Source organism: Pyrus communis, chromosome 4 (assembly GCF_963583255.1).
Source record: "Pyrus communis chromosome 4, drPyrComm1.1, whole genome shotgun sequence".
Lineage (NCBI taxonomy): Eukaryota > Viridiplantae > Streptophyta > Magnoliopsida > Rosales > Rosaceae > Pyrus > Pyrus communis.
Genome location: NC_084806.1, coordinates 12,479,497 through 12,501,785, shown reverse-complemented (window position 1 = coordinate 12,501,785; position 22,289 = coordinate 12,479,497). Strand labels below are relative to the sequence as shown.

The 22,289-nt window shown below is 38.1% G+C and overlaps 4 protein-coding genes across 4 annotated transcripts; 2 read left to right on the top strand and 2 right to left on the bottom strand.

Annotated features, from left to right (window-relative positions):
- Positions 1-4,549: 4,549 nt before the first annotated feature.
- LOC137731363 (SART-1 family protein DOT2-like) lies at positions 4,550-12,620 on the top strand. Its single transcript, XM_068470468.1, has 14 exons — positions 4,550-4,932; positions 5,220-6,073; positions 7,027-7,168; positions 7,252-7,306; positions 7,799-7,912; positions 8,022-8,118; positions 8,291-8,357; positions 8,484-8,543; positions 8,793-9,417; positions 9,847-10,319; positions 10,714-10,934; positions 11,287-11,371; positions 11,589-11,829; positions 11,919-12,620. Exons 2-13 carry the CDS (start codon positions 5,238-5,240, stop codon positions 11,661-11,663), a joined length of 2,850 nt encoding a protein of 949 aa, XP_068326569.1. The 5' UTR covers positions 4,550-4,932; positions 5,220-5,237; the 3' UTR covers positions 11,664-11,829; positions 11,919-12,620.
- A 92-nt stretch (positions 12,621-12,712) lies between these two features.
- LOC137731368 (cysteine synthase-like) lies at positions 12,713-16,577 on the bottom strand. The gene is made up of 11 exons (XM_068470472.1): positions 16,481-16,577; positions 15,815-15,876; positions 15,603-15,712; positions 15,403-15,460; positions 14,716-14,979; positions 14,476-14,613; positions 14,267-14,318; positions 13,690-13,769; positions 13,335-13,394; positions 13,162-13,242; positions 12,713-13,078 (listed from the first exon to the last, which is right to left on the bottom strand). The coding sequence occupies exons 2-11, from the start codon at positions 15,854-15,856 to the stop codon at positions 12,986-12,988; spliced, it is 978 nt and encodes a 325-aa protein (XP_068326573.1). The 5' UTR covers positions 15,857-15,876; positions 16,481-16,577; the 3' UTR covers positions 12,713-12,985.
- Positions 16,578-18,892: 2,315 nt separating this feature from the next.
- Positions 18,893-19,579, top strand: LOC137731374 (ferredoxin C 1, chloroplastic-like). The gene has a single exon (XM_068470483.1). It carries the CDS (start codon positions 18,972-18,974, stop codon positions 19,419-19,421), a length of 450 nt encoding a protein of 149 aa, XP_068326584.1. The 5' UTR covers positions 18,893-18,971; the 3' UTR covers positions 19,422-19,579.
- Positions 19,580-19,743: 164 nt separating this feature from the next.
- Positions 19,744-22,236, bottom strand: LOC137731367 (uncharacterized). The gene has a single exon (XM_068470471.1). The coding sequence runs from the start codon at positions 21,346-21,348 to the stop codon at positions 20,308-20,310; it is 1,041 nt and encodes a 346-aa protein (XP_068326572.1). The 5' UTR covers positions 21,349-22,236; the 3' UTR covers positions 19,744-20,307.
- Between the last annotated feature and the right edge of the window lie 53 nt (positions 22,237-22,289).

The window sequence follows — 22,289 nt, the reverse complement described above, 5'->3', positions numbered from 1 at the left end:
TTAGTTCCAAATCTTCAAGGACAGGGTGTTCGGGCCGGATTTGTCCCTCGCATAGCTCCCCGGGGCTTTTGCCTGTCAGGCAAGGTTTGTTACTTGGTGTGTTGCAATATGAATTTGCTGTTAGTTTAAAATGTGCCTTTTGTGGGGCCTTTGTTAGACCTTGAGACTCACAATCAAGACTAACATAGATTTGATCATGCCACTATTATCTTTGTATAACAGATTGTTGTATAAGTGTGAATTGAGTTTATTACTTGCGCCACAAGTTACTTAGACTTCTTGATTATCAATGGATTGTCATAGATGGATTAAGTATGTATAAAGTTCTTTTTGTTGCCTTGCAAACAAGGACTTTTAACTCGTGATATTGTATGTTCAAGATGAAGGGGATTCATGGCCATTCCAACCATTACAATTAACTTTAAAGGAGTTAAAGTTCATTACTTTAGCCAGATTGATCATAAGTGAAGTTTGAACAAAAGATCGTTGAAAATGATTTGAAAACACAATGAGACATGCATTAAACAACAGATTTACTTTATATTAACACAAACAAAAGAGACCCGAACAAGGTTCAACTTCTTGCAACCACTTCTCTTTATGTTTACAAGGGTTTGTAGGCTCTGAGGAATAAAAAGTACATAGGTTTTATGATAGACACGTATTTATTACAATTGTTACCCTATTATTTATATTTGTTAGTGTCTCATTCAAACTATTGTGGGTAAATTACTTTAGTTTTGTAATTTATAAGGATTAGGATGCTTATTGTTAAAAGTGGAATTTAAAATGGTCTTAGCACATTCGTTACAATTTAGGTATGCTATTAACATTGGCTTCATTTATTTAATTACTTGTTATTTTATTATTAGGTTGAAGGCTATTAGGTTTTGGGTAATCTTATTTATTTGGAGTTGACTTACAAATGAGGCTTTTCAAATTTACACACAAGGAATTATTATTGCAAATAGAATTCCAATCGGTGGCTCCAAGGATTGGCAACCGACAAGTTAGGAGAAAATATTTGTGAGATCAAGGAATAAAATCCTCAATTTTATTAGAAGAATGGGATCCTACGAATTGGAAAGGAGCAGTATATAAAGATATGAAGCAAAGGCTTCGGTTTTTTTTGTTTTTGTTTTGGGGGGGGGGGGGGGGAGGATCTCCGACTTCTTCTTCTACCATGAAATAGAGAGAGCAGGGGTAGAGCGGCAAAGATTTGGTTCTTTTTCTCTAGTTTTATTTTATGCAAAATTTCCTTCTTAGAATTACTATGAATTCTTTGTTCATGGGGCTCTAAACTCTTAGTTAAGGCTAAGAGGAAGCCCTAATTATGATTACTCTAGTTATTTGATTGTTTAATTCATGGATTTCAGATTGATAATTAGCTTTCATTCACTAGTGGAATTGCAATTTTGATATTTGGTTCTTTGTGCTTGACCATAGCCTAGGACTTTGATATTGAAATTATTTGCATATGAATTTATTTCTGACCATGAATTGGATTCTATTGATACTTTGTGAATAAGAATCATGAACATATATTTTGATCTGATCGTAGACGAATATTATATGTTCAAGATGAAGGGGGTTCAGGGCCATTCCAACCATTACAATTAACTTTAAAGGAGTAAAAAGTTCACTAGTATCGTTGGAAATGATTTGAAAACACAATGAGACATGCATTAAACAACATATCTACTTTATATGAGCATAAACAAAAGAGACGCGGGTAAGATTTAACCTTATCGGGCAAGGCTTAACGTTTTGCAACTAATTCTCTTTGTGTTTACAAAGGTTTGTAGGCTTTGGGGAATGAAAAGTACAGAGGTTTTACTATAGGGAATCGATACTACAACGCTAGGGGAAGGTAGCATAGCTTTTAAACTTGACAAAAGATGGCTTTCTATGGGGATCTATGACTAAAAGAGCAGAGTCTGGACAAAACACAGCTTTCTGGGTATAAGCTTGTCTGAGAGCGAAGTTTGGATGTCTTTTGATTGATTGGTTGAGTGTCCCTATCTTTGGTATCCCTTTCTACTTTTATAGACATTTTAGCTCGACTGTCAAAGCTTTGTCTTTAGCTAATGGCTTTTGGAGGGTGATCAGTCATCACTTATTTACTCATCCATGCCCTTGAAAAATTCTTTTTGCTAGGGTGAGCTGCCCTCTGTTGCCCATCACTTCAAACATAAACATGTGGCCTATGCCTTACTGAAATGGTTTCCAATTCTTCTCAGGCCTATCGACTTGTTCGAGCCCAATCTCCCTTTGCTTTTGCATTCTTGGGCTTCATCATTATAAAGCCCAATGTTAAATATTAATCCAAACACGGGGCAGTTAGAGACAAGCTTTCTGAGTGAGGCAATACTTGCAGAAGTATGAGCTATAACATAGAGGCACTTAAGACTTGGGAAACAAACTGATGCAGGGGAATCATGGGTAATACAATTTGAGTCCACCTTCAGAACCACCGTGTTTTCCTCGTGAAAATGCTTTGAGGCATTGTGAACTCTAACTTCCCGATGTTATAAAGTTCAAAAACATAAAAACAGAGATCAAGTTGAACAACATTGCTCCTGATGGCAGTGCAAATCCAACCATGCATAAGAGAGATAGCTTCATCTCTAAAATACAAACAGTTACAATGAAGACGAAATTTTTTTATGACAGATGAGTTACGTAACGAAAGTATACGCTCCAGATTTTCGATTGAGGTTCAAAAAAATCTCCATAAGTCCATACATCTCTCCATCTTTTAGACAATGTAGAGGCCCAAACAAATGCATCTGGTAAATCACTAATTCTGTCTTTAGCTCCTGCAGTTTGATGTTTTGATTTTGTATCCATGCTGCTTGTATTGTCTTGTTTTTCTCATTCTATTTCTGTTCTGGAATAGAAATATAAGCTAAACAAAATATTTCATAATTCCACACTTTATTCTTCCCTATATATAGGTATTAATAGAGAACAACCTGCAAGTCTAACTGAATAGTTAACCTTAACCTAAAATTTGTTGAATATAAACAAACTTAAGTACTACGGTACGTGGTATTCTTCTTCACTTGTAACTTTTAAGTGAAAGGTAATTTGAACTATATTATTGATATCCCATTAGTGTAAATAATGTCAATTGTTCAAAAAAAAAAAAAAAAAAACCTTAAATCTTAATAAAATAATATAAGATAAAATCTCTAAGTAAATAAAACCATTCCCCTTTTATATTTTCCAGACACCCTCTCAATCAGTTATTCGGAGGATCACATATAAAAGTTCACAAACTAGACATATGATTTAAATCATAGTTCCATCATTCATAATTTATAGAACAAATAACAATACAAGTTATAATTGTCCACAAACGCTACATTATAAGTTCATTTTCAATGGAAAAAAAAGAGACATTACTCTTAATGTAAGCTATCATGCTATTATTCAACCATTGATCTCCTATTTGGTTACGCAATAAAAAGAGCAACTTCGCTTTGGGGCATTTTATTAAGTAGTTGGTGGGCATGCATAGAGAGTAGCTCGACTATTTAGACAAACTCCAACCCTTGTTCTAAAATTAGGTTAAGTGTTAGAATCCCAAAAACACTCAAATACTAGCCAAGATTTAGCCCAAAATTAGTAGTTGAGCCCATTGTGAGACCAACTCTAACCCTTGGAGCAAGTCCCCTCCCCCCCCCCCCCCCCCACCCACCCCAAAAAAAAAATTTCTTTCCAACCCTTGTTAAGTGTTAGAACCTTAAAAAACTCAAATACCAGCCAAGATTTAGCCCAAAATTAGTAGTGGAGCCCACATGTAAGACCAACTCCAACCCTTGGAGCAAGTCTTAAATTTTCCCTTTTATTCCCCCCTTCTTTCCAACCCTTGTTCTAAAATTGGGTTGAGTTTTAGAACCTAAAAAAAAAACTCAAATACCAGCCAAGATTTAGCCCAAAATTAGTGGTAGAGCCCACATGTGATAGTGGAACAAAGAGAGTGAACTGGACTTGCCCAGCCCAGACGCGCCCACGGCCCAGCACGCGCACACTTACCCAGCCCACCTCTCCAGATCCCTTCCTCCTAATCCACCAAATCAGGAAATCTGTGTCATCTAAATTTGATCCAACAGCTACAAACAGAGGGTCACTTTAAAAGTTATAATAACTTCAACCGTTAGATCAAATTTCAATGATACATATTTTCTGATTTGATGGATTATTAAGAAGTAATTCAGAATCCTTTTCCATTTGAATGACCTATAAAAAAGGTGACATTGTCCACACATTTTACTGTTTATATATATATATTTTAAATTGTTATCTGTTGAATTGATTGAATTTAATTAATAAAAATTTTGACGTGTCTGATTAAAATTTAACAAGCATTTTTCCTCGAAAATAAAAAGAATGGAAGAGAAAAGGCTCGATTTAAAGAAGAAGGTTAACCTCCTATTCCCACTCCTTTCAATCATTTTCTCTTACATATTACCTTTTGTCTTCTTATTTTTATAAAAAAATCAATATCGACGTAAATTAATGGTGATGGTTGAAATAAGTCGGAGGAAGGGCAGATAGACTTAAGAGGGTAGAGAATTCTCCTTCGGTTTGAAAGGGGAATGCTTCCTACGTTCAACTCGTTGCACTTCCCCGCTTTCGAACCCACCCAAATCCGCCACGCCTCTGCCCTCCCCCTTCACCGTTATTCTCACTCAACTGTTGTGCTCCCAAATAGCTTTGAAATTCAGGAAATTCAAGTGCTGAAATCGCCGTCGAAGCCATCCAAATCCGGATTTCGCAACTCAATTGTTGTTAAATTTCTGAACGATTCACCAAATCAAACAAATTCAAGTCGAAGTTCACAAAACGGAGCTTAGAGATATTTGAGATTGCGACGGAAGCTCGGCCGATACTTGCCGCCAAACAAACCCCAATACCATTCATAAGGTATCAGTTTCTTTCTAAGCATTGATTTTTTTTCGTTAAATTCGATAAGTTAATTTTGTTTTTGGCTGATTAGGGTTTTTGAGTCTTCATATGTTCATGTGAATATCGTATTGTGTTTTTTTATCCCGAAAATTTAAGTAAAGTTGACGAAGTTTGATGCTTTTTCTTCGTTATATTATCAGTTTACCAAAGACGCCTGATATTTTGGATTTTATAATGTAGTTTGGTTTTCAAAGTTATTTGGGTTGTTTATGTGGTTTGATTTCTTTGATTTTTTGTAATTTCAGGGGTGGAGTTTCGTGGTTATGGAAGTGGAGTACAATCGAGATGACTCTCCGACCAGAGAGCACCGGGATGAAGGGACATATGATGATTTAGAGGAGAATGCGAATGATAAGTCAAGCAGGCACCGGAGCAAGGATAGGAAGAAGAGTGGCCGAGGGGAAGAGAAGGATGATAGAAGTAAAGACCGAGAACGATCAAGGAGTGATGTTGTAAAGGAAAGAGAGAAAGAATCTAAAGAGTTGGAAAAGGATCGAGTATCTAGCAAGGAAAGGAGTAAGGATGATAGAGATGACCGGTATAAGGATAAGAGTAAAGATAATAAGGTGAAGGAGAAAGATTATGATCGAGAGAGTCATAGAGAAAAAGAGCATGATAGGGGGAAAGATAGAAATAGAAAGGATAGAGGGAAGGAAAAAGAACGGGAGAAGGAGAGAGAGGTAGAGAAGGATAGTGATCGAGGACGAGAGAAAGAGAGGGGGAATAGGGATAAGGACAGGGAAAGGGAAAAGGAAAGGGACAAGGCAAAAGAAAAGGAAAGAGAAAAGGAGAGAGAAAAACTTAAAGATCGAGAGAAAGGAAGGGACAGCTATAAAGATACCGATAGGGAGAGGGTGAAAGACAAGTATAGGGAAAAAGAGAGGGAGTTGGATCAAGACAAGGATAAATCAAGAGACAGAGTAAGCAGGAGAAGCCTTGAAAGAGATGATAAAGCGAAGCTAAATGGTGATGACAATAGGGATAAAGACATTCTTAAGCAGGGGAAGGTTTCCCATAATGCCGAGGACGAACGGCATACTGACAGCTTATCAAGCAGAACACATCTATCAGCATCGGAGCTTGAGGAACGCATCTTGAAGTAAGTACATCTTCATTTGTGTTCTCTTTATGCCATATTTTATTTATGTTGTCAACCTTTTTCATTGTTTGAATTATTTCCGCTCCATCTCCCATTTTGCATTAAGCATTATTGCATCTCGTTGCTTTTTGTTGGGAACCGAAGAAGTTGGATGTTGGAGTATTCAAGCATATAAAGTGATCTTATGGGCAACCTGAACTTGTCTGTGACGTACAATATGCATAATATTCTTGGGCTATGTGCTTCGAAGTTAATAATAAGCAGAATGAAATATGCAAAAGCATACTGGCTGTTTATTAAAAAAAAAATAGAGTCAACATCTCCTAAAGGATGAAAACAATTCATTGTCATCCATTTGGTTTATTGTGTCAAAGTAAATGACATCACTTGAAGAGAAATGTGATTGTAGTATGTTAGCAGTGTTCTATTTGAAGTTTGAACCAACTATCAATTACTTATTGACAACTTTGCTTGGTATATTGTATCTTGTGATTTTGGTAGGTATTCTAGTTATATCCTGATATTGCCTGCAATTTTCTCTGGAGTCACTTTGTCCTTCACACAACTTCAGTTATAAATATGGTTGTTCAGTTTGCTTAGGAGTTATTTGTGCTTGACACAATTGTGGTTACAACTTATGATGGTTCCTTTTTTTATTTTTTGCATTCTTTTTTTCTGGACTTGCTGCCTTTTATTTTGAATGTAGCCGAATGATGGATGTTATGGGAGAGTGGGTCTGTTCTTTCTGAATTTTGCAACTACATGGGTTCTACTTGAATCTAATTTGAACAATCAAAGATTGTAACATTCTTGCAGATGGTGGCAATATAATTATATTGATTTCTATACATAGATGTATTTAAACACTTATTTTAAGGACATTGCCATGTAACATGTGTATATTTCTTTGCTTTGGCTACAAATGAGTTATATTGGGTTTGCTTTATTCTCAGGACCAAGGAAGAGAGATTAAAGAAGAAAACAAAAGATGTTCCTGAGGTTTTAGCATGGGTTAGTAGGAGTCGTAAGATCGAGGAGAAAAGGAATGCAGAAAAGCGGAAAGCTATACAGCTTTCTAAGATTTTCGAGGAACAGGTCAGTTTGATAGTGTTCCTGTTGTTTGTGTTTACGCTTGTTGATTTTATAATTACCATTCATATAATTTTGATTATTCTCAGGACAATATTGGTCAAGGAGAAAGTGAAGATGAGGAGACAGCCCAGGATCCCACTCGTAAGATTCCTTCTCACTTGAGATATGTTTTTAATATTCGGAATAGAAGCTAAGGGTCTCTGGGACATCAACAGGAATTTGAATTTAGTTGTTTTTTCATTTTATATTTGAGCACATATAATATGTGGGGCTATGATTAAGGTAGAATGTATATTTTATGTAGAACTTGTAGAGTTACAAAATTTGTTTGACACCTGAGCACAAAATAAAAAGTACACCAACCTTGAGGACTTTTGTCTGTATGCCTCTAGAGGGTTGATTCAGTATTCTGACAATAGCACCAGCTCTTGATACATGGTTTCTATATCTGTAACTATGAGCCAACAGTTGCAAGTTGTGGGCTCTAATACTGTTGATAGTACTTTTTAGAGTTTGGTTCACTTTTTCAGTTGACTTGTCAATAATGTCTGAATGACTTAGTTAGAATCTATGATGCTTTTTCTGTGTTTCTTGGTTGATTGATATCACCTTACTCTGAATACCTGTTTACAGATGATCTAGCTGGTGTTAAAGTTATTCATGGCCTTGACAAAGTAATGGAAGGCGGGGCAGTTGTTTTAACACTCAAAGATCAGAATATTCTGGCCGATGGTGACATTAATGAAGGTAAAGAAATTTTGAGTTACTTTATTTTCCTCAGTGCCCACTGCCTCTTGTAGGCATGGATGTTTTAATTTTATATTGTTTAATAGAGGTTTTTGTTTCAATGTAACAGACATTGATATGCTTGAGAATGTGGAAATTGGAGAGCAGAAGCAGCGAGACGAGGCTTATAAGGCAGCAAAGAAGAAAACCGGGGTTTATGTTGATAAGTATGTTAACCATAATTATAAAGTGTGATAAAAATTTTGATTTGCCAAAAGCAACTTAATTGTTGGGTGACATTGTCTATTCTAGCCATCTAGTATAATCTGGAATTTTTCCACATATCTCATTGCCCACACTGGTTGGTATTAACTATATGTATGTGTTATGGTGTATCAGGTTTAATGACGACCCTGCTGCAGAGAAGAAAATGCTTCCGCAATACGATGATACAACCCCAGACGAGGTGAATATATCGTGGTTTCCCCTACTGTTCAGTTTATACCCAGTGTTTTCCCTTGTTCATGTACATTAGTTTGAAACATTGAGTATGGAACATGGTTGTGATATGTGAATTTATGTTTATTTTCAGGGTTTAACTTTAGATGAAAGAGGACGCTTTACTGGCGAAGCAGAAAAGAAACTTGAAGAGGTACTATTTTCTTTCTCGTCATAATTTTGTGAGTGGTAATAAAAAAAGAGAATAGGATTTCAGGGCATTTGGTGGAGTGAATTGAATTGGTGTTCTCATAGGTGGTGCTTTCTGCTTTTTGGTTTGTTCCCTATCTTTTGAGCTATGATCCTTTGAAGTTTATGGTGTGATCTTACTGCTTTTAGATAAAGGCAAAGAAACTAAAAAGAAAATGAAAAGAATAACAGTTGCCTTTTTTCTTTCTGCTAGCTACGTAAGAGGATACAGGGTACTCGCATGAAGAACCGCATTGAAGATCTCAACATGTCTGGGAAGATTACATCTGATTTCTATACTCAAGATGAAATGCTTCAGTTTAAAAAACCTAAGAAAAAGAAATCCTTGCGGAAGAGGGAGAAGCTAGACTTAGATGCCCTTGAAGCAGAAGCAGTATCTGCAGGGTTGGGTGTTGAAGACCTTGGTTCTAGGAATGATGCAAAGAGGCGTGCCAGTAAAGAGGAGCAAGAAAGATTGGAAGCTGAAGGGAGAAATAGTGCATACCAGTTGGCTTATGCTAGAGCAGATGAGGCATCTAAATCATTGCGACTGGAACAAACTCTTTCTGTTAAACGAGAGGAAGATGAAACTCCTGTCTTCGCAGATGATGATAATGATGATCTGTATAAATCCTTAGAGAAAGCAAGGAAATTGGCTCTTAAAAAGAAAGAGGAGGAAAAAGCTGCATCTGGTCCACAAGCAGTTGCTCTCCTTGCCACCACCACTGCCAGCAGTCAGACTGCAGATGAGCAAATCCCCTCAACTGGAGAGGCACAGGATAACAAGGTTGGCTTCACCGAGATGGAAGAGTTTGTCTGGGGCCTCCAGCTTGATGAAGGTATCTTCTATCATTGTGTTTTCGCTTTTTCAACCTTGGGGTAATGTGTAATTGATTTTCTATTGGCTGAGGATGGGGAGTCCTTCCCTTCCCATCTTAGACATCATGTCATACTGGTCATCATCTTATAGTTAGCAGGTGGCCATCTTCCTATTCCACCAAATTCCAGATCGTTAATTATGAATGTCCTGTTGAGGGGTATGATGTTGCGACTTTTTACATGCCAATTAGATCTTTGTTTTTCTGCTTTAAATTTGTTTAATGGTGTGCCAAGTTGTGAGCCTTCTGCAAGCTTTACAATGTTATTCTCAAGGAGGTTTTGATTATAACCTTCTAAACTTGTGAAATTTTTGAATTTCCTGGCGCTACATCACAGTTTCTCTATAATAGAAAATGAAATGACTTTTATCCTTTGTCGTACCTTTTCAGAATCCCACAAGCCTGAAAGTGAAGATGTTTTTATGCAAGAAGATGAACCCGAAGTAACTCATGAAGAAAAAATGGATGAACCTGGTGGATGGACTGAAGTTAACGATATGGGTGAAGACAAACAACCTGCGAATGAGGATAAGGAGGAGATAGTTCCTGATGAAACAATCCATGAAGTTGCAGTTGGGAAGGGCTTATCAGGTGTACTGAAGCTGCTTAAAGATCGGGGAACCCTTAAAGAAGGTATTGACTGGGGTGGTAGAAACATGGACAAGAAAAAGAGCAAACTGTTTGGTATTGTAGATGATGATGATGAGGAGCAGCCAAAGGAGACCCATACATCACGTCAAAAAAAGGAAGAACAAAGGGATACTCGTTCATCCTCTTCTAGCTATCAAAAGGATACTCGTGCACCTAAAGTCTATCAGGAAAAGGATATTCGCATTGAGAGAACTGATGAATTTGGCCGAACTGTAAGTACTTCTGTTCAGTTCTTTTACAGTTAATTTGTTTTTATGGTTTGACATGGTTACATTGTGGTGAATCTGGTCATAGAGTTATATTATATTAGCCTTGGTCATTTGATAATTTCTTATGCCTTTTACACGGGCTCAATTATAGGGTTGGATGTGTTGCTATTTAAAAGCTGAGTAGTAGCCAAGAATATGTATGTTCTTGTCTTTGTTTCATTAGTGATAGTATATTAGCTACATTCAATTTGAATATTCCTGTGCTTATTCCACAAAGAAGTTTTGGGTTTGGAAAGCTGTGGTGCATGCATTATTTTGTATGTTTTTATCTTTGCTTCATCGGTGATCATGTAGTATTATTATTATGTGCTGCTAACGCATTCCTTGTTTTCACCAGTTGACTTCCAAGGAAGCCTTTAGGATACTTTCTCATAAGTTCCATGGGAAGGGGCCTGGAAAGATGAAGCAAGAAAAGCGCATGAAGCAATACCAGGAAGAACTAAAGTTGAAGCAGATGAAGAGTTCAGATACGCCATCACTGTCTGCAGAGAGGATGAGGGACACTCAAGCTCGCTTGCAGACACCATATCTTGTCCTCAGTGGCCATGTTAAACCAGGGTATGCTTTTCAATCATTTCATTCAACTCATTTTGTTTTTGGTTTTGGATCAATTATTGCTAGTTTCAGTAGGATTCAACTACTACAGCTTTAAACAAGAAAATCAGTAAAGTAGGCTTGGAGTTGGTATATGTGAGATATTCATATGTTAAAATGGTGATTAACAACTTTAAGAAATGACTCAATTAATTCTCGAAATTTTAAACACTTATCTGAATATCTTAATTTAAAGAATTGAATAAGAAACATGAGCTGTGGTATATGCTTCCCTGCTTTATCCTTTCTGTCTTTATTCAACATTAGAATTCCCAATTGATTTACCCTTTTCCCCCCTTTGTTCTCATGTTTCCAGGCAAACTAGCGATCCCAGAAGTGGTTTTGCAACAGTTGAGAGGGATCTCCCGGGAAGCTTGACCCCAATGCTTGGTGACAGAAAGGTGAGTGAACTTGTACAGTTCTTTGCGCTGGTTTCTTGATGTTGATCTATATAAAATTCTTCTAGATGATATATTATGTAGTGTACTGTCTTACGTGTAGCAGGTGCTGATAGTTTGTAGTAGAATATCTCTGTTCATTCACTTTTGCCGTTCTTTTCTCTCCCCTTTTTTTTCATTCATTTCCATAGAAACAATAATTCTTATCTTTTTTTCTCAGGTTGAACATTTCTTAGGAATAAAGCGCAAAGCTGAGCCTGAAAGTTCAGACACACCAAAGAGGCCTAAAACTTGAAGTTGACGTTGGTTGAATTTTGGAGTTGACCTTCAACATTTTCAATTCCTTAGCCCCTGTACGTACTGTATCCTAACGGGCAAGTGGCTGCCATGTGTTGGTATTGTCCCGCTACTACAGACCGTACATAAACTTATTTTTGACAGCTGTGGAGAGAATTTTCAAGGTAAGGCTCTGATGGTTTCGACAGTATTAAAAGAGATGTTATTTTCTGCTCTGAGAATTTATACGTAAAACTATTTCTTCCTTGAACAGGGTGTTCTGTTTGGTGTCCAAGGATTTCATTTGATCTGAGGCGTGACTGGACCTTGGAGTTTCTCTAGTATGCATCAATGTATGCGATACATTGTTCAATCGAAGAGCTAGATGAAGAGCTAGATTTAGATGAAATTATCGTATATGACCCACAGTGCAGTGTGTTGCATGTAGTGTGGGGTGGTGGCTGCATTGTTCTCAATAGGTTCATAAATAGAATGTGGCCACACCACTCGTTAAAGTGCGAGGAGAAACCACAACTCCAGTAGCAATACCGTCAGATATCGGAGATAAAACCATTTCTACTTGCTTGCAGGCTAGTAGCTCGTTGGTGACTGTACATGGTGGAGATGAAAACTTTTAGACCAAGAAGAAAATTTAAGTCTCGAATCCTCCACAATCCTTCAAATACTTGATCTTGATTTTAGAGTGTTACCAGAGCATCTTGCATGCTAATCCTCTCGTGGCATTTCTGCAGGACAAGCTAAAGCCAGTCTCAGAACGAATGATATGCAATTCCTCATGCTATCGACTCCATTCAGTTGGGATAAAGTTTTGTTGTTGTACATATGAACGGTTTAGATTCAAGATTTAGTTAAATTTTAACCGTTCACACATGAAAAAAAAGTGCGCGGGCGAATTGTCAAGCCAACTAAACACCACATCGTACACGCTTTTTTCACGTCTACATTCTCTTAGCCATTAGATTGAATAACACGAACGAATAATTATTAAGGGGCAAAATTAAGCATGTGCAGAAATCACTTTACTAAATAAATTCCTTATATCCCCTGTTACTAAGAAATTAATTTTATTGAAGGCTCAGAAGGAGACCTTTAGAATTATTTTGTGAAGGAACAAACAAGTGATGATACGACTAAGAAGTTAATTTAGTCGTTGCAGATGCAAAGAGAAAAGGTACGAGAAAATGGATTTATAACTGCCAAACCCCAGAGAACAGACCAGGGCTCAAAACACAACCAGATTATCCTAGTTTTAACTCAAGAAGCGAGACAATTCCGAACCACTGGCCGAAACTTGAAGCAGCCAGAAATCGAGGAATCAGCTCAGGGCTCGAAAGTCATGCTTTCAGCTTCCCGTCTCACCGACTCAAACAACACAGAGGAGAGATACCTCTCCCCAAAGCTTGGAAATATCACCTGCAATGCATAGACGTATACTAGGAGTTGGGCAAAATGCTAATACAAGGTCTATGTAACTGAAAGGGAGTGATCCAACTTACAACAATGAGCTTTCCAGCATTTTCTGGTCTCTTTGCAATGTTAATTGCAGCCGCGGCAGCAGCTCCAGATGATATTCCCACCTGGAGCAGATAATCAGACGCTTGTAATTCAATGCAAAAGCTGTAATACGGTGATTGACTAACTACTGATTTTTTTAAGGTTAAGAACTTACAAGCAAACCCTCTTTATGTGCGAGACGCTTTGCAGTTTCAATTGCTTCATCACTTGATATCTGCAACACATCACAGATTTATAAACCGAAAGCAGTAATAGCTGTTAGAAACAAACTAACAAGCTGTGTTTTTTCCAAAGTTCTTTGCAGAGTTAAAGGCATTCCATATGAAAAATCAATGGCTGTGTTTACACCAGCTCACAGAAGTGCTGGCCATTCATACATTCGTCCATCAAAACACTACCAAAGACAAAATAACCGGCTTGAGTTCCATTTCCAAAAATGAATGTATCACAAATAACAATATAACGATTTATATCAATTAAGGAAAAAAAAAAAAACCTTTGAGCCTTACTTGAATGACTTCATCGATGATATTGACTTCCAAAACGCCCGGGATAAAACCAGCTCCTATTCCTTGGATCTTGTGTGGACCTTTACATTAGAAGGAGCATAATAATTAGCATCAACAACGTGCAAGCAAAAACTAGAATTGCCCATCATAAACACATAAGTTAAGTGTGCTTTATGCAAAAGATTGAGAGAAACCTAAATTTTCACTCAAACAAACTTTCTAGTTAATAAATCAGAAGTCAACTGAAAGTTGCAAGCAAGAAGCTACAGAAAATAAGAGTCTTAAAACATTCTGTCAGTAACAGAAGCAAAAGACTCATTCCACCGAAGCAGTAACTGAGTATCCCACAACAAAACTCCTCTCTATGCTACCAGTCACATCTGAGATCAGTACTCTAACTGTTTATTACGGCCCTATCTCCATCAGAAACCCAATCACATTTGCAAGGCCGAAAATCTTAAATGAAATTACGAACAAAATTTTCTCTAAACTAGTGAAAAGGCCAGTAAATAGCTTGCAGGCTTGGATTATGCAAGGCATACAAATAATCTCAGACCAGCATTGCAGTATAACTCACCAGGCTTTCCTCCAGTTAGGACAGGACTTTCAACCGGTTCCACACCATACAGCTAACATTAAGAAATAAAAATGAACACAATAAGACAAAGTAAAAGAGCATCAAAATATGAAGAAAGTACAGACTATTGTTCAGGTCTTCTTCAAAAGAAGCTCATAAATAAATATACTTAAGAACCCTTTAGATTAAACTTTAAGATGTGAGCTAACCTTTATGTCAGGATTCTTCTCCTTTAGAAACTTCCCTGCACCTGTTATAGTTCCACCTGTACCTATCCCAGAAACAAAAGCATCTACTTTCCCTCCTGAACCTTCCCATATCTCTGGTCCAGTGGTTTCATAATGTATCTGCAATAAAAAAAATCAAATAACTTTTTCCGAGCACAATATACCTTTTGTTTTTCTTCAAGTTGCGTCAGCTTTATATGATATAGATGATTGAGTAGATACCTTAGGGTTGGCCGGATTTTCAAACTGCTGAAGAATGTAGGCATTAGGTGTCTTTGCCAATATCTCTTCAGCCTTTTGAACAGCCCCTTTCATGCCCTTTGCAGGATCTGTGAGAACCAACTCAGCTCCAAAAGCCCGGAGGATGATTCTTCTTTCAAGACTCATTGAAGCAGGCATTGTAATGATAAGTTTGTAATGCTTAGCTGCTGCCATGAAGGCTAATCCTATCCCAGTATTACCACTTGTTGGCTCAATGAGGACACTCTTCAGAAAACACCATCCAACCAAAGTCAGATTCAATGAAAATCAGTCAGATCATAGTTCCCATCAAATAAAAATCCCATATCATCTTTCTTTCATTGTACCAACATCGCATAGGAAGCTTGTAATATTGGTGAAAGAAAAATTTTTAGTAGTTTTACTAAATGTAGACTATTATCAAATTTTTGCAAACATTTCTAATGCAAAAAATCTTCTCCAATCACAGTCCACTCATGTTTTCAGCTAAAACTTCCTGTGAGAAAGCGTAGTTGCATCTTTTTCATCATTAGAAATAGACATAAAATGCCTGCTAGTGGAGAAACCAAGAACGATAAACAAGGAAGGTGGTTGCGTCCTCTCTTTCATGCACAAATTCTTCAAAACATTACACCCCTACCCAGCAAGTTTCCCTATGAAATAACTAACCTGCCCAGGCGTGATATGGCCCTTCGCCTCAGCATCTGCAATCATACTATAGCCAATCCTGCATTGTTTTTTCAATAATTAGGAACCACAACAGAAATCAGAGCAAAACCGCAACACTTTCAGGTATAGCTTCCGTGAAATCAGCAATCGTACAAGAAAATGATCAAGTAGTAAGCTATACAACTAAAACGCCTACATACCTGTCTTTTACACTGGAGCAGGGCTCCATCATTTCCAATTTGGCAGCGATTCGAGCAACACAACCTTCCACGACTTGGTTCAGATACACCAACGGGGTTTTCCCAATTAACTATACACAACGAAACAGATGTTTCCGGCATCATGAACATAAACAAATCATTGAAAACACCATACTCTAGTACACATAAAACTCGGATATTCGACAACTTACTTCAGTAACATCTTTGGCAATGCCGGCCTTCTCAACTGCCATTTTGCTTCTTTTACAGATTACTGCAACCAAAAACACACCCGGTACTTAAAATTTATTCCTAACCACAATTACAATAAATTTTAATTCTTCATGGAATAAAAATAATAAGTCAGAAAAATTTAACACAATCATTTGCAAAAATAAGGAAAGGACCGCTAAGCTATCAACTAAAAGATTAAAGAATATTTTCTTGAATATGTTTCAAATTTCAATTACTGCAACCAAAAACACACCTGATACTTAAAATTTGTTCCTTACCACAATTACAATAAATTTTAATTCTTCATGGAATTAAAAAAAAAATTCATTAAAAAATAAAGTCAGAAAAATCTAACACAATCATTTAGCAAAAATAAGGAAACGACTGCTACGTTATCAACTAAAGGATTAAAGAGTATATTCTTGAAATGTTTCAAATTTCAATTACTTTTTCTAATAATTTTTGTAATCTGATTATGATCAGGGTGAGTGGGTTTTGTCGCTGGTTTTGAAAGAAAAAAAAAACCCAGAAAATGAGTTTAATTTGGAGAATGATGAGCTGAGTGTGGATGTGATGAGTGAAAGAAAAACAGTTTAAAAGCTATGATTAACACTTAATTAAGAGAGAAAGATTGAGAATTTCACCAGGAGACTGACAGATAATCACCACCTCACATCCGATGAACACGCCTTGTGAAGAAGAAGATCAAGATGCAATGAAGCTGCCAGAAATCATTTATATATATATTGGCTTAGAAATATGACGTCATAAATACAATTATCGTTTTCTTATGGTTCTATGTTGAATCTAGCCTGCTTTTAGGTATTCCTACTTAACATGGTATCGTATTAGGCAGTAAGCTTCCAAAGTACAATTTGAGATTCGATCTGACCAATTTATGTCCCTACAAAAAATTTGCACATCCAATTTATGACATCTCCCAATCAGCTTTTTTTTGTGGTTAAATTAAATTAGAATTAGGCACGCACAAAGTATGTGAGAAAATTTTTTATTTTTGTTTTTTAAATAGAATGAGAGAGGAAGAGAATGATAGAGAATATGGGAGTGAGAATTTTTTTCTTTTCTTTTAAATTAGATATATGTTAAAGCAAAATTTGGTTTGTGAAATTACATTTCTGCCTCATATTTCTTATTCATGTTCTGTTTTAATTAGAGGTTTAAACTGGTAATTTCATAAGATTTTGGTTGACAATGAGTGCTTTATTAATTAGTAGAGATATATTAAAGGGTAAATTACATTGTACCCCCTCAGGTTTAGGGTTTATTATAATCGCATACAATATCTTCAAAACATTTCACTTTCATACCTCAACTACTACTTTATTTCAATACAGTACCTCTGTTACATTTTACATTCATTGATTCGTTAAAAGCTGAAGTGGCTGCCACAGTTGTGCCACGTGGCAAATTTTTTTTTTTTTTATTCATTTAAAATATTATAATAATTTACCCTTAAAAAAAATAATAATTGAAACCCACCCCACAAACAAACCCAGAAACCTTCCCCTCCCCCCCCCTCCCCCGGGGACCCACCTCCCTTTTCTCCCGTCACCATTGCAACCCCTAGACCACTCATCCCTCTTCCCCTTCCCAACCCACCTTCTCCCTCCTCTACTCTCTTCATCTCCCCTTCCCTAGCCGAGACCCACCACCGAACCAAAACCCAAATCCTTCTGTCTGAACCATTTATAGAGCCCCGCTTCCAACTTCTTCCCTTCCCTCAGCCCCCTCCCCCCACCGCCACTCTCAACCCCTCGCCTCCCTCTCCTTCGCTATCTCCTACATCTCTCTCTCTCTCTCTCTCGTTATTTTGCATTTACTTGCATTTTTTTTTCTTTTTTTGTGATTCTTTCTAATTTGGTTTATGGGTTGGTGGGTTTGTTTCATATTTGATGTGAAGGGTCGGGATTTGGGAGTCCCGATTAGGCCCAAACAAGCGGTGAAGAGAGTGGGTCTCTAGGGAGAGAGAAGGGAGGGTGTTCGGAGTGGGCCCAGTTGCGGCGAGTAAGTGGAGGAGGGGTGTAAGGAGGAGAGGGTTGGACATGGTGGCAAGAGCATCGGAGGTGGAGGGGTTTGGGCTCGGTGAAGGTGATGGGGGTCGGGAGGGGAGGGAGAAGATGAGTTTCTAGGTTTGTTTGGTTTTTTTATTTTTATTTTTAAATTTAAATAGTGGAGGAAAGAGTGGAGAAGGGAGAAGGTGGGTCGGGAAGGTGAAGAGGGAGGAGTGGTCTGGGGGCTGCGATGGTGATGGGGAGGGGATGTGGTGGTGATGGGAAGAGATGGAGGTAGGTCGGGGGGGGGGGAGGGTTTTTTTGTTTGTTTGTTTGCAGGGGTGGGGGTTGCGCGGAGGTGGGTTTCAAATTGGGTTTTTCTTTTCTTTCTTTTTTTAAGGGTAAATTATTATAATATTTTAAATGAATAAAAAAATTTTTGCCATGTGGCACACATTTGGCAGCCACGTGGCATAACTGTGCCCGTCACGTCAGCTCTTAACGGATCAATGGATGAAAAATGTAATGAAAGTACTATATTGAAATAAAATAGTATGTGAGGTATGAAAATAAAGTGTTTTGAAGATGTTGTATGGGATTGTAATAGACCCTAAACTTGAGGGGGTATAATGTAATTTACCTAGATTAAATGACAAAGTTTTAAACACATGATTATACACTATTAAAAAAAAAAAAATGCAAAAATCACATTTGACATATCAATTTGATAACCATTTTGTTTTTATATTCATTGAAAATCAAAAACTGATTTGCTGACTTTTTTTTTTTTTTTAAATCTTTATTTTTATGAAAACTGTTCTTTTTAAAATTTGGCTTTTAACTTTTAATTTTTAGTAAAAACATAAAACTAAAAGTAATTATTAAATAAATTTCAATTTAAAAATACATAAAGAGTTTAAAAATAAAAATAAAATAATTACACACCTAAATTAAAAATAAAAATAAAAATAAAAGTTTACAAACCCATTAGCCCATCCTGCCCATGCCTCATAATAAAAAAATAAACCACAAAAACATCAAAAACCTTATCCTCTTTCCACACCATAAACAACACAAAAACTGCCCCTCATTTCCCACCCCAAAAGACAAAACCCAATACACCATGGCAACTCTTCACGCCACTCCATCCCCTTCTTTCACCCTCCCAAAACATGTTCACTCCACCAAACTCTCCGCTTCGTTCCGGCTCAATCTCCGGCCTCGCCACCGCTCACGGGGGTCCTACTCTTCCGCCGTCCGATCCTACAAGGTGGTGGTGGAGCACGAGGGCCAGTCTACCGACCTTGAAGTAGAACCTGATGAGACAATACTAGAGAAGGCATTGGACTCTGGCCTCTCTGTGCCGCATGACTGCAAGCTCGGCGTGTGCATGACTTGCCCTGCCAGGCTTCTCAACGGCACGGTCGATCAGAGCGAAGGAATGCTGAGCGATGATGTGGTGGAAGGCGGGTACACATTGCTGTGCGTGTCGTACCCGAAATCGGATTGTCACATTCGGACAATCCCGGAAGATGAGCTGCTGTCGCTGCAATTAGCAACTGCTAATGACTGAAATTTTTTGGATTTTGGCAACTGGGGAATTGGCACATGTTTGCATTGAGTTGAGTTGTGGGTTGTTGAATACAGGCGATTTCTGTTTTGTTTTGTCACTCATGATGTGTGTTGTGTGCTGCTAATGTTTTTGTTTTAAGCCTCTAGATCGAATAGCCATTGATTTTGACTGTTGACAAGACGCTATTCTAAATTATTCTAAACTACGGGGAGGAGACTTGAACATGGATGCAAGGGTTGAACACACTGCCTGCGAAATTGGTCTAAACCACTCTAATATATAGGGAGGGAGATCCGAACGGATCACACTAACCTGACTAATTGTAACTGGCATAACCCACATGTGCGTTAGACGGCATCCTAGAATAAGAGATGATAAATACACTAAATTTCTCCGGCTCCATTGCAAAACTTTGATTACGAAACATTGCATAGACAGTGCAGAAAGAGAGAAAACTGGTGATTATATTACGATGAAGAGAAAGTTACACTAATAGTTATGCAAGAGACCAAAAGTTTGTTTAAACGATGGTAGGGGCTCAAGTGGCCGCAGTCCACTCTTTGAGCCTCTCTCGTGCGGTGTTGGCTGGGGAAAAAGAGGAGGGAAAGGCTACCAAGTAACTTACATAGTCAGGGCAGTTGCTGCAAGTCCTCAATTCTCAGCACAGGAGAGCAGGGCAGTCCCCTCTCCTAGCTCGAAAGAAAGTAATTCCCAAGCTGAGAGTTTTCATTGTTGAAATTGTCTCAGCCAGCTTCTTTGACTCATACCATGAATCAAATTCACCACCAGGATAGCTATCAGAACATGGTAATTTCAAGCAAAAAATTATGATCAAGGCGCTGATTGCAACTAGGAGGGCTTGATCAGAAAAGAAAACCACCTGCTCCTAAGCTGCATACGAGGAACTAGGTTTCTTCCTGTTTATTTGCTTTAATTTCACCTTCACATGAATCCCACTGTCAATGATAGACTGAAGCACAATTTGAAGCTTACCCTCCAATCTCTCCCCTTTCCTTGGTGTGTAAATCACATCATGGATATCATCATCTAATGCCCTCTGCGCGAGAATTTCCCCCACAGCAGCACAAGCAGCTGCATTCCTAGTCGAACCAAGGTCAAATTTCATATCCTTTGATATGGAATGTGCCACAACGACAACCTTACTGGTGACTCGATGAATGATGCAGGCACGAACAGAAGCCTTTGATATAAAAATGTCCAGGCAAAAGGGCTCATGGAAAGGACCCGTCAGCTGATTATAAGTCGGAGTCCTCAGCTTCTTCTTCCCAACAGGAGTGTACAATTCATCAAGTGGAGAATCGTCCACAATTCTAGTTTGCTTCTTGCTTCTGGAGGGCAATTCACAACTTGGGTTGTCTCTTTTGCTATCATTTAACTCATTTCCCTTCCTTTGACTTTCCTTTGGGTCATCCTTTTGCTTAGAAGACTTCTTCCTACGATGGAAGTCGAAATTGTACTCTTCAAACTCCTTGGAATCTCGGTCAAGCTTAAAGAAGAGACTGCCGCGAATTCTCATGTTGTCAATGTCATCAAAATCCGGATCACCTTCAACAGCTGCTCTGCAACTGTCAATTGGCTCATCAACCACTTCATCCGATAACGCATTTGAGTCCAATGCAGACCCCTGCATTCCTCCCCCTGCCAATGCCAACCCGGACGAAACCTGCCACGCAGCATCATCAACAAGCTGAACACCATAACTGTCTGCATGAGGTTTAGAATCATCCGAGGGTAACAACGGAGAGAGATGAAAGCTAGTAAAGTAATTGGGAGCCTTTCTTGAATGATCAGGTACGGGAATTATGGTGGTGGTGGTTGGCTTGCAGCAAAAGTTAGGAGCAGCCCTTGAAAGGAAATGCGGAGATAGTGCTGAAGCAAATGTGATTCCTCTCCTTAAGAACATCATAGTAAAAGAGTAACTTGGGTCTAGTATTGTATCTCGATTTAAGCAAGAGAGTTCTCTAAGGAGAAAATCATCAAACAGTTGGCAGGCATTACTGCTATACCTCGTTTCAGCAAACCATCAAGAGAGTTCTCTCATAATTGTTGTCCCACCCAGCTGCGATGAAGAGCTCTCTCTCTCTCTCTCTCTCAACTGGTCACCTGGTCAGTCCTAGGACCCAGGTCTTATGGAGGAAGGGATACGCCATTAGATGTTCAAACCTTCAGAAGAATGCCATTTAGAAGGAAAGGTGGCATCCGTTACTACCAGCAACGGGCATCAATCCAACCAAACCCGCCGATTTGGATTGTTTAGTTTTCATCTTGAGCTTTTGTAAACCCGACTTAAGCCGATTTGAATTATGGCGCCTGATTTATTTGATTTTGTCGAAATAAAAAGTCGAACGATTTAAATTGTAATGAATTGCTTTGTTATGATTTTTTATCTCTCTTGGAAAAAAACACCGACTTAAGCATTATTATTTATATGATTTTATTTTACACTGGTTTAGTTTGGTTTGATATTGTAATTGATTTGGTTATGGTTTTAGAGGGAAACTGGTCCAATCAAGACCATGCCCACTCCACCGTACAAGGACGCTCAAGGGGAAACACTCGCAGCAGCTCGGTGCACCGCGCAGACTCATTGAACACACATAGGAAGCTTTCTTAACTGACCGACGGTGACCGCGTCACCAGACTCCGAGACACGACACAATCAAGAAACATAGAATGCGGGTGAGAAAACCAAATGGACTCAAGGAATAAGAATGCAAAAGAAAATAGGCAAATAAAGCTCGCGCGGATGATTTCGAAAGAAACAGAATGAAATCGATTTTGCAAAACAGATTCAGGGCAGAGAAACTGCAATATCAGCAAAACCATAATGCTTTCTCCTCGTTCAGG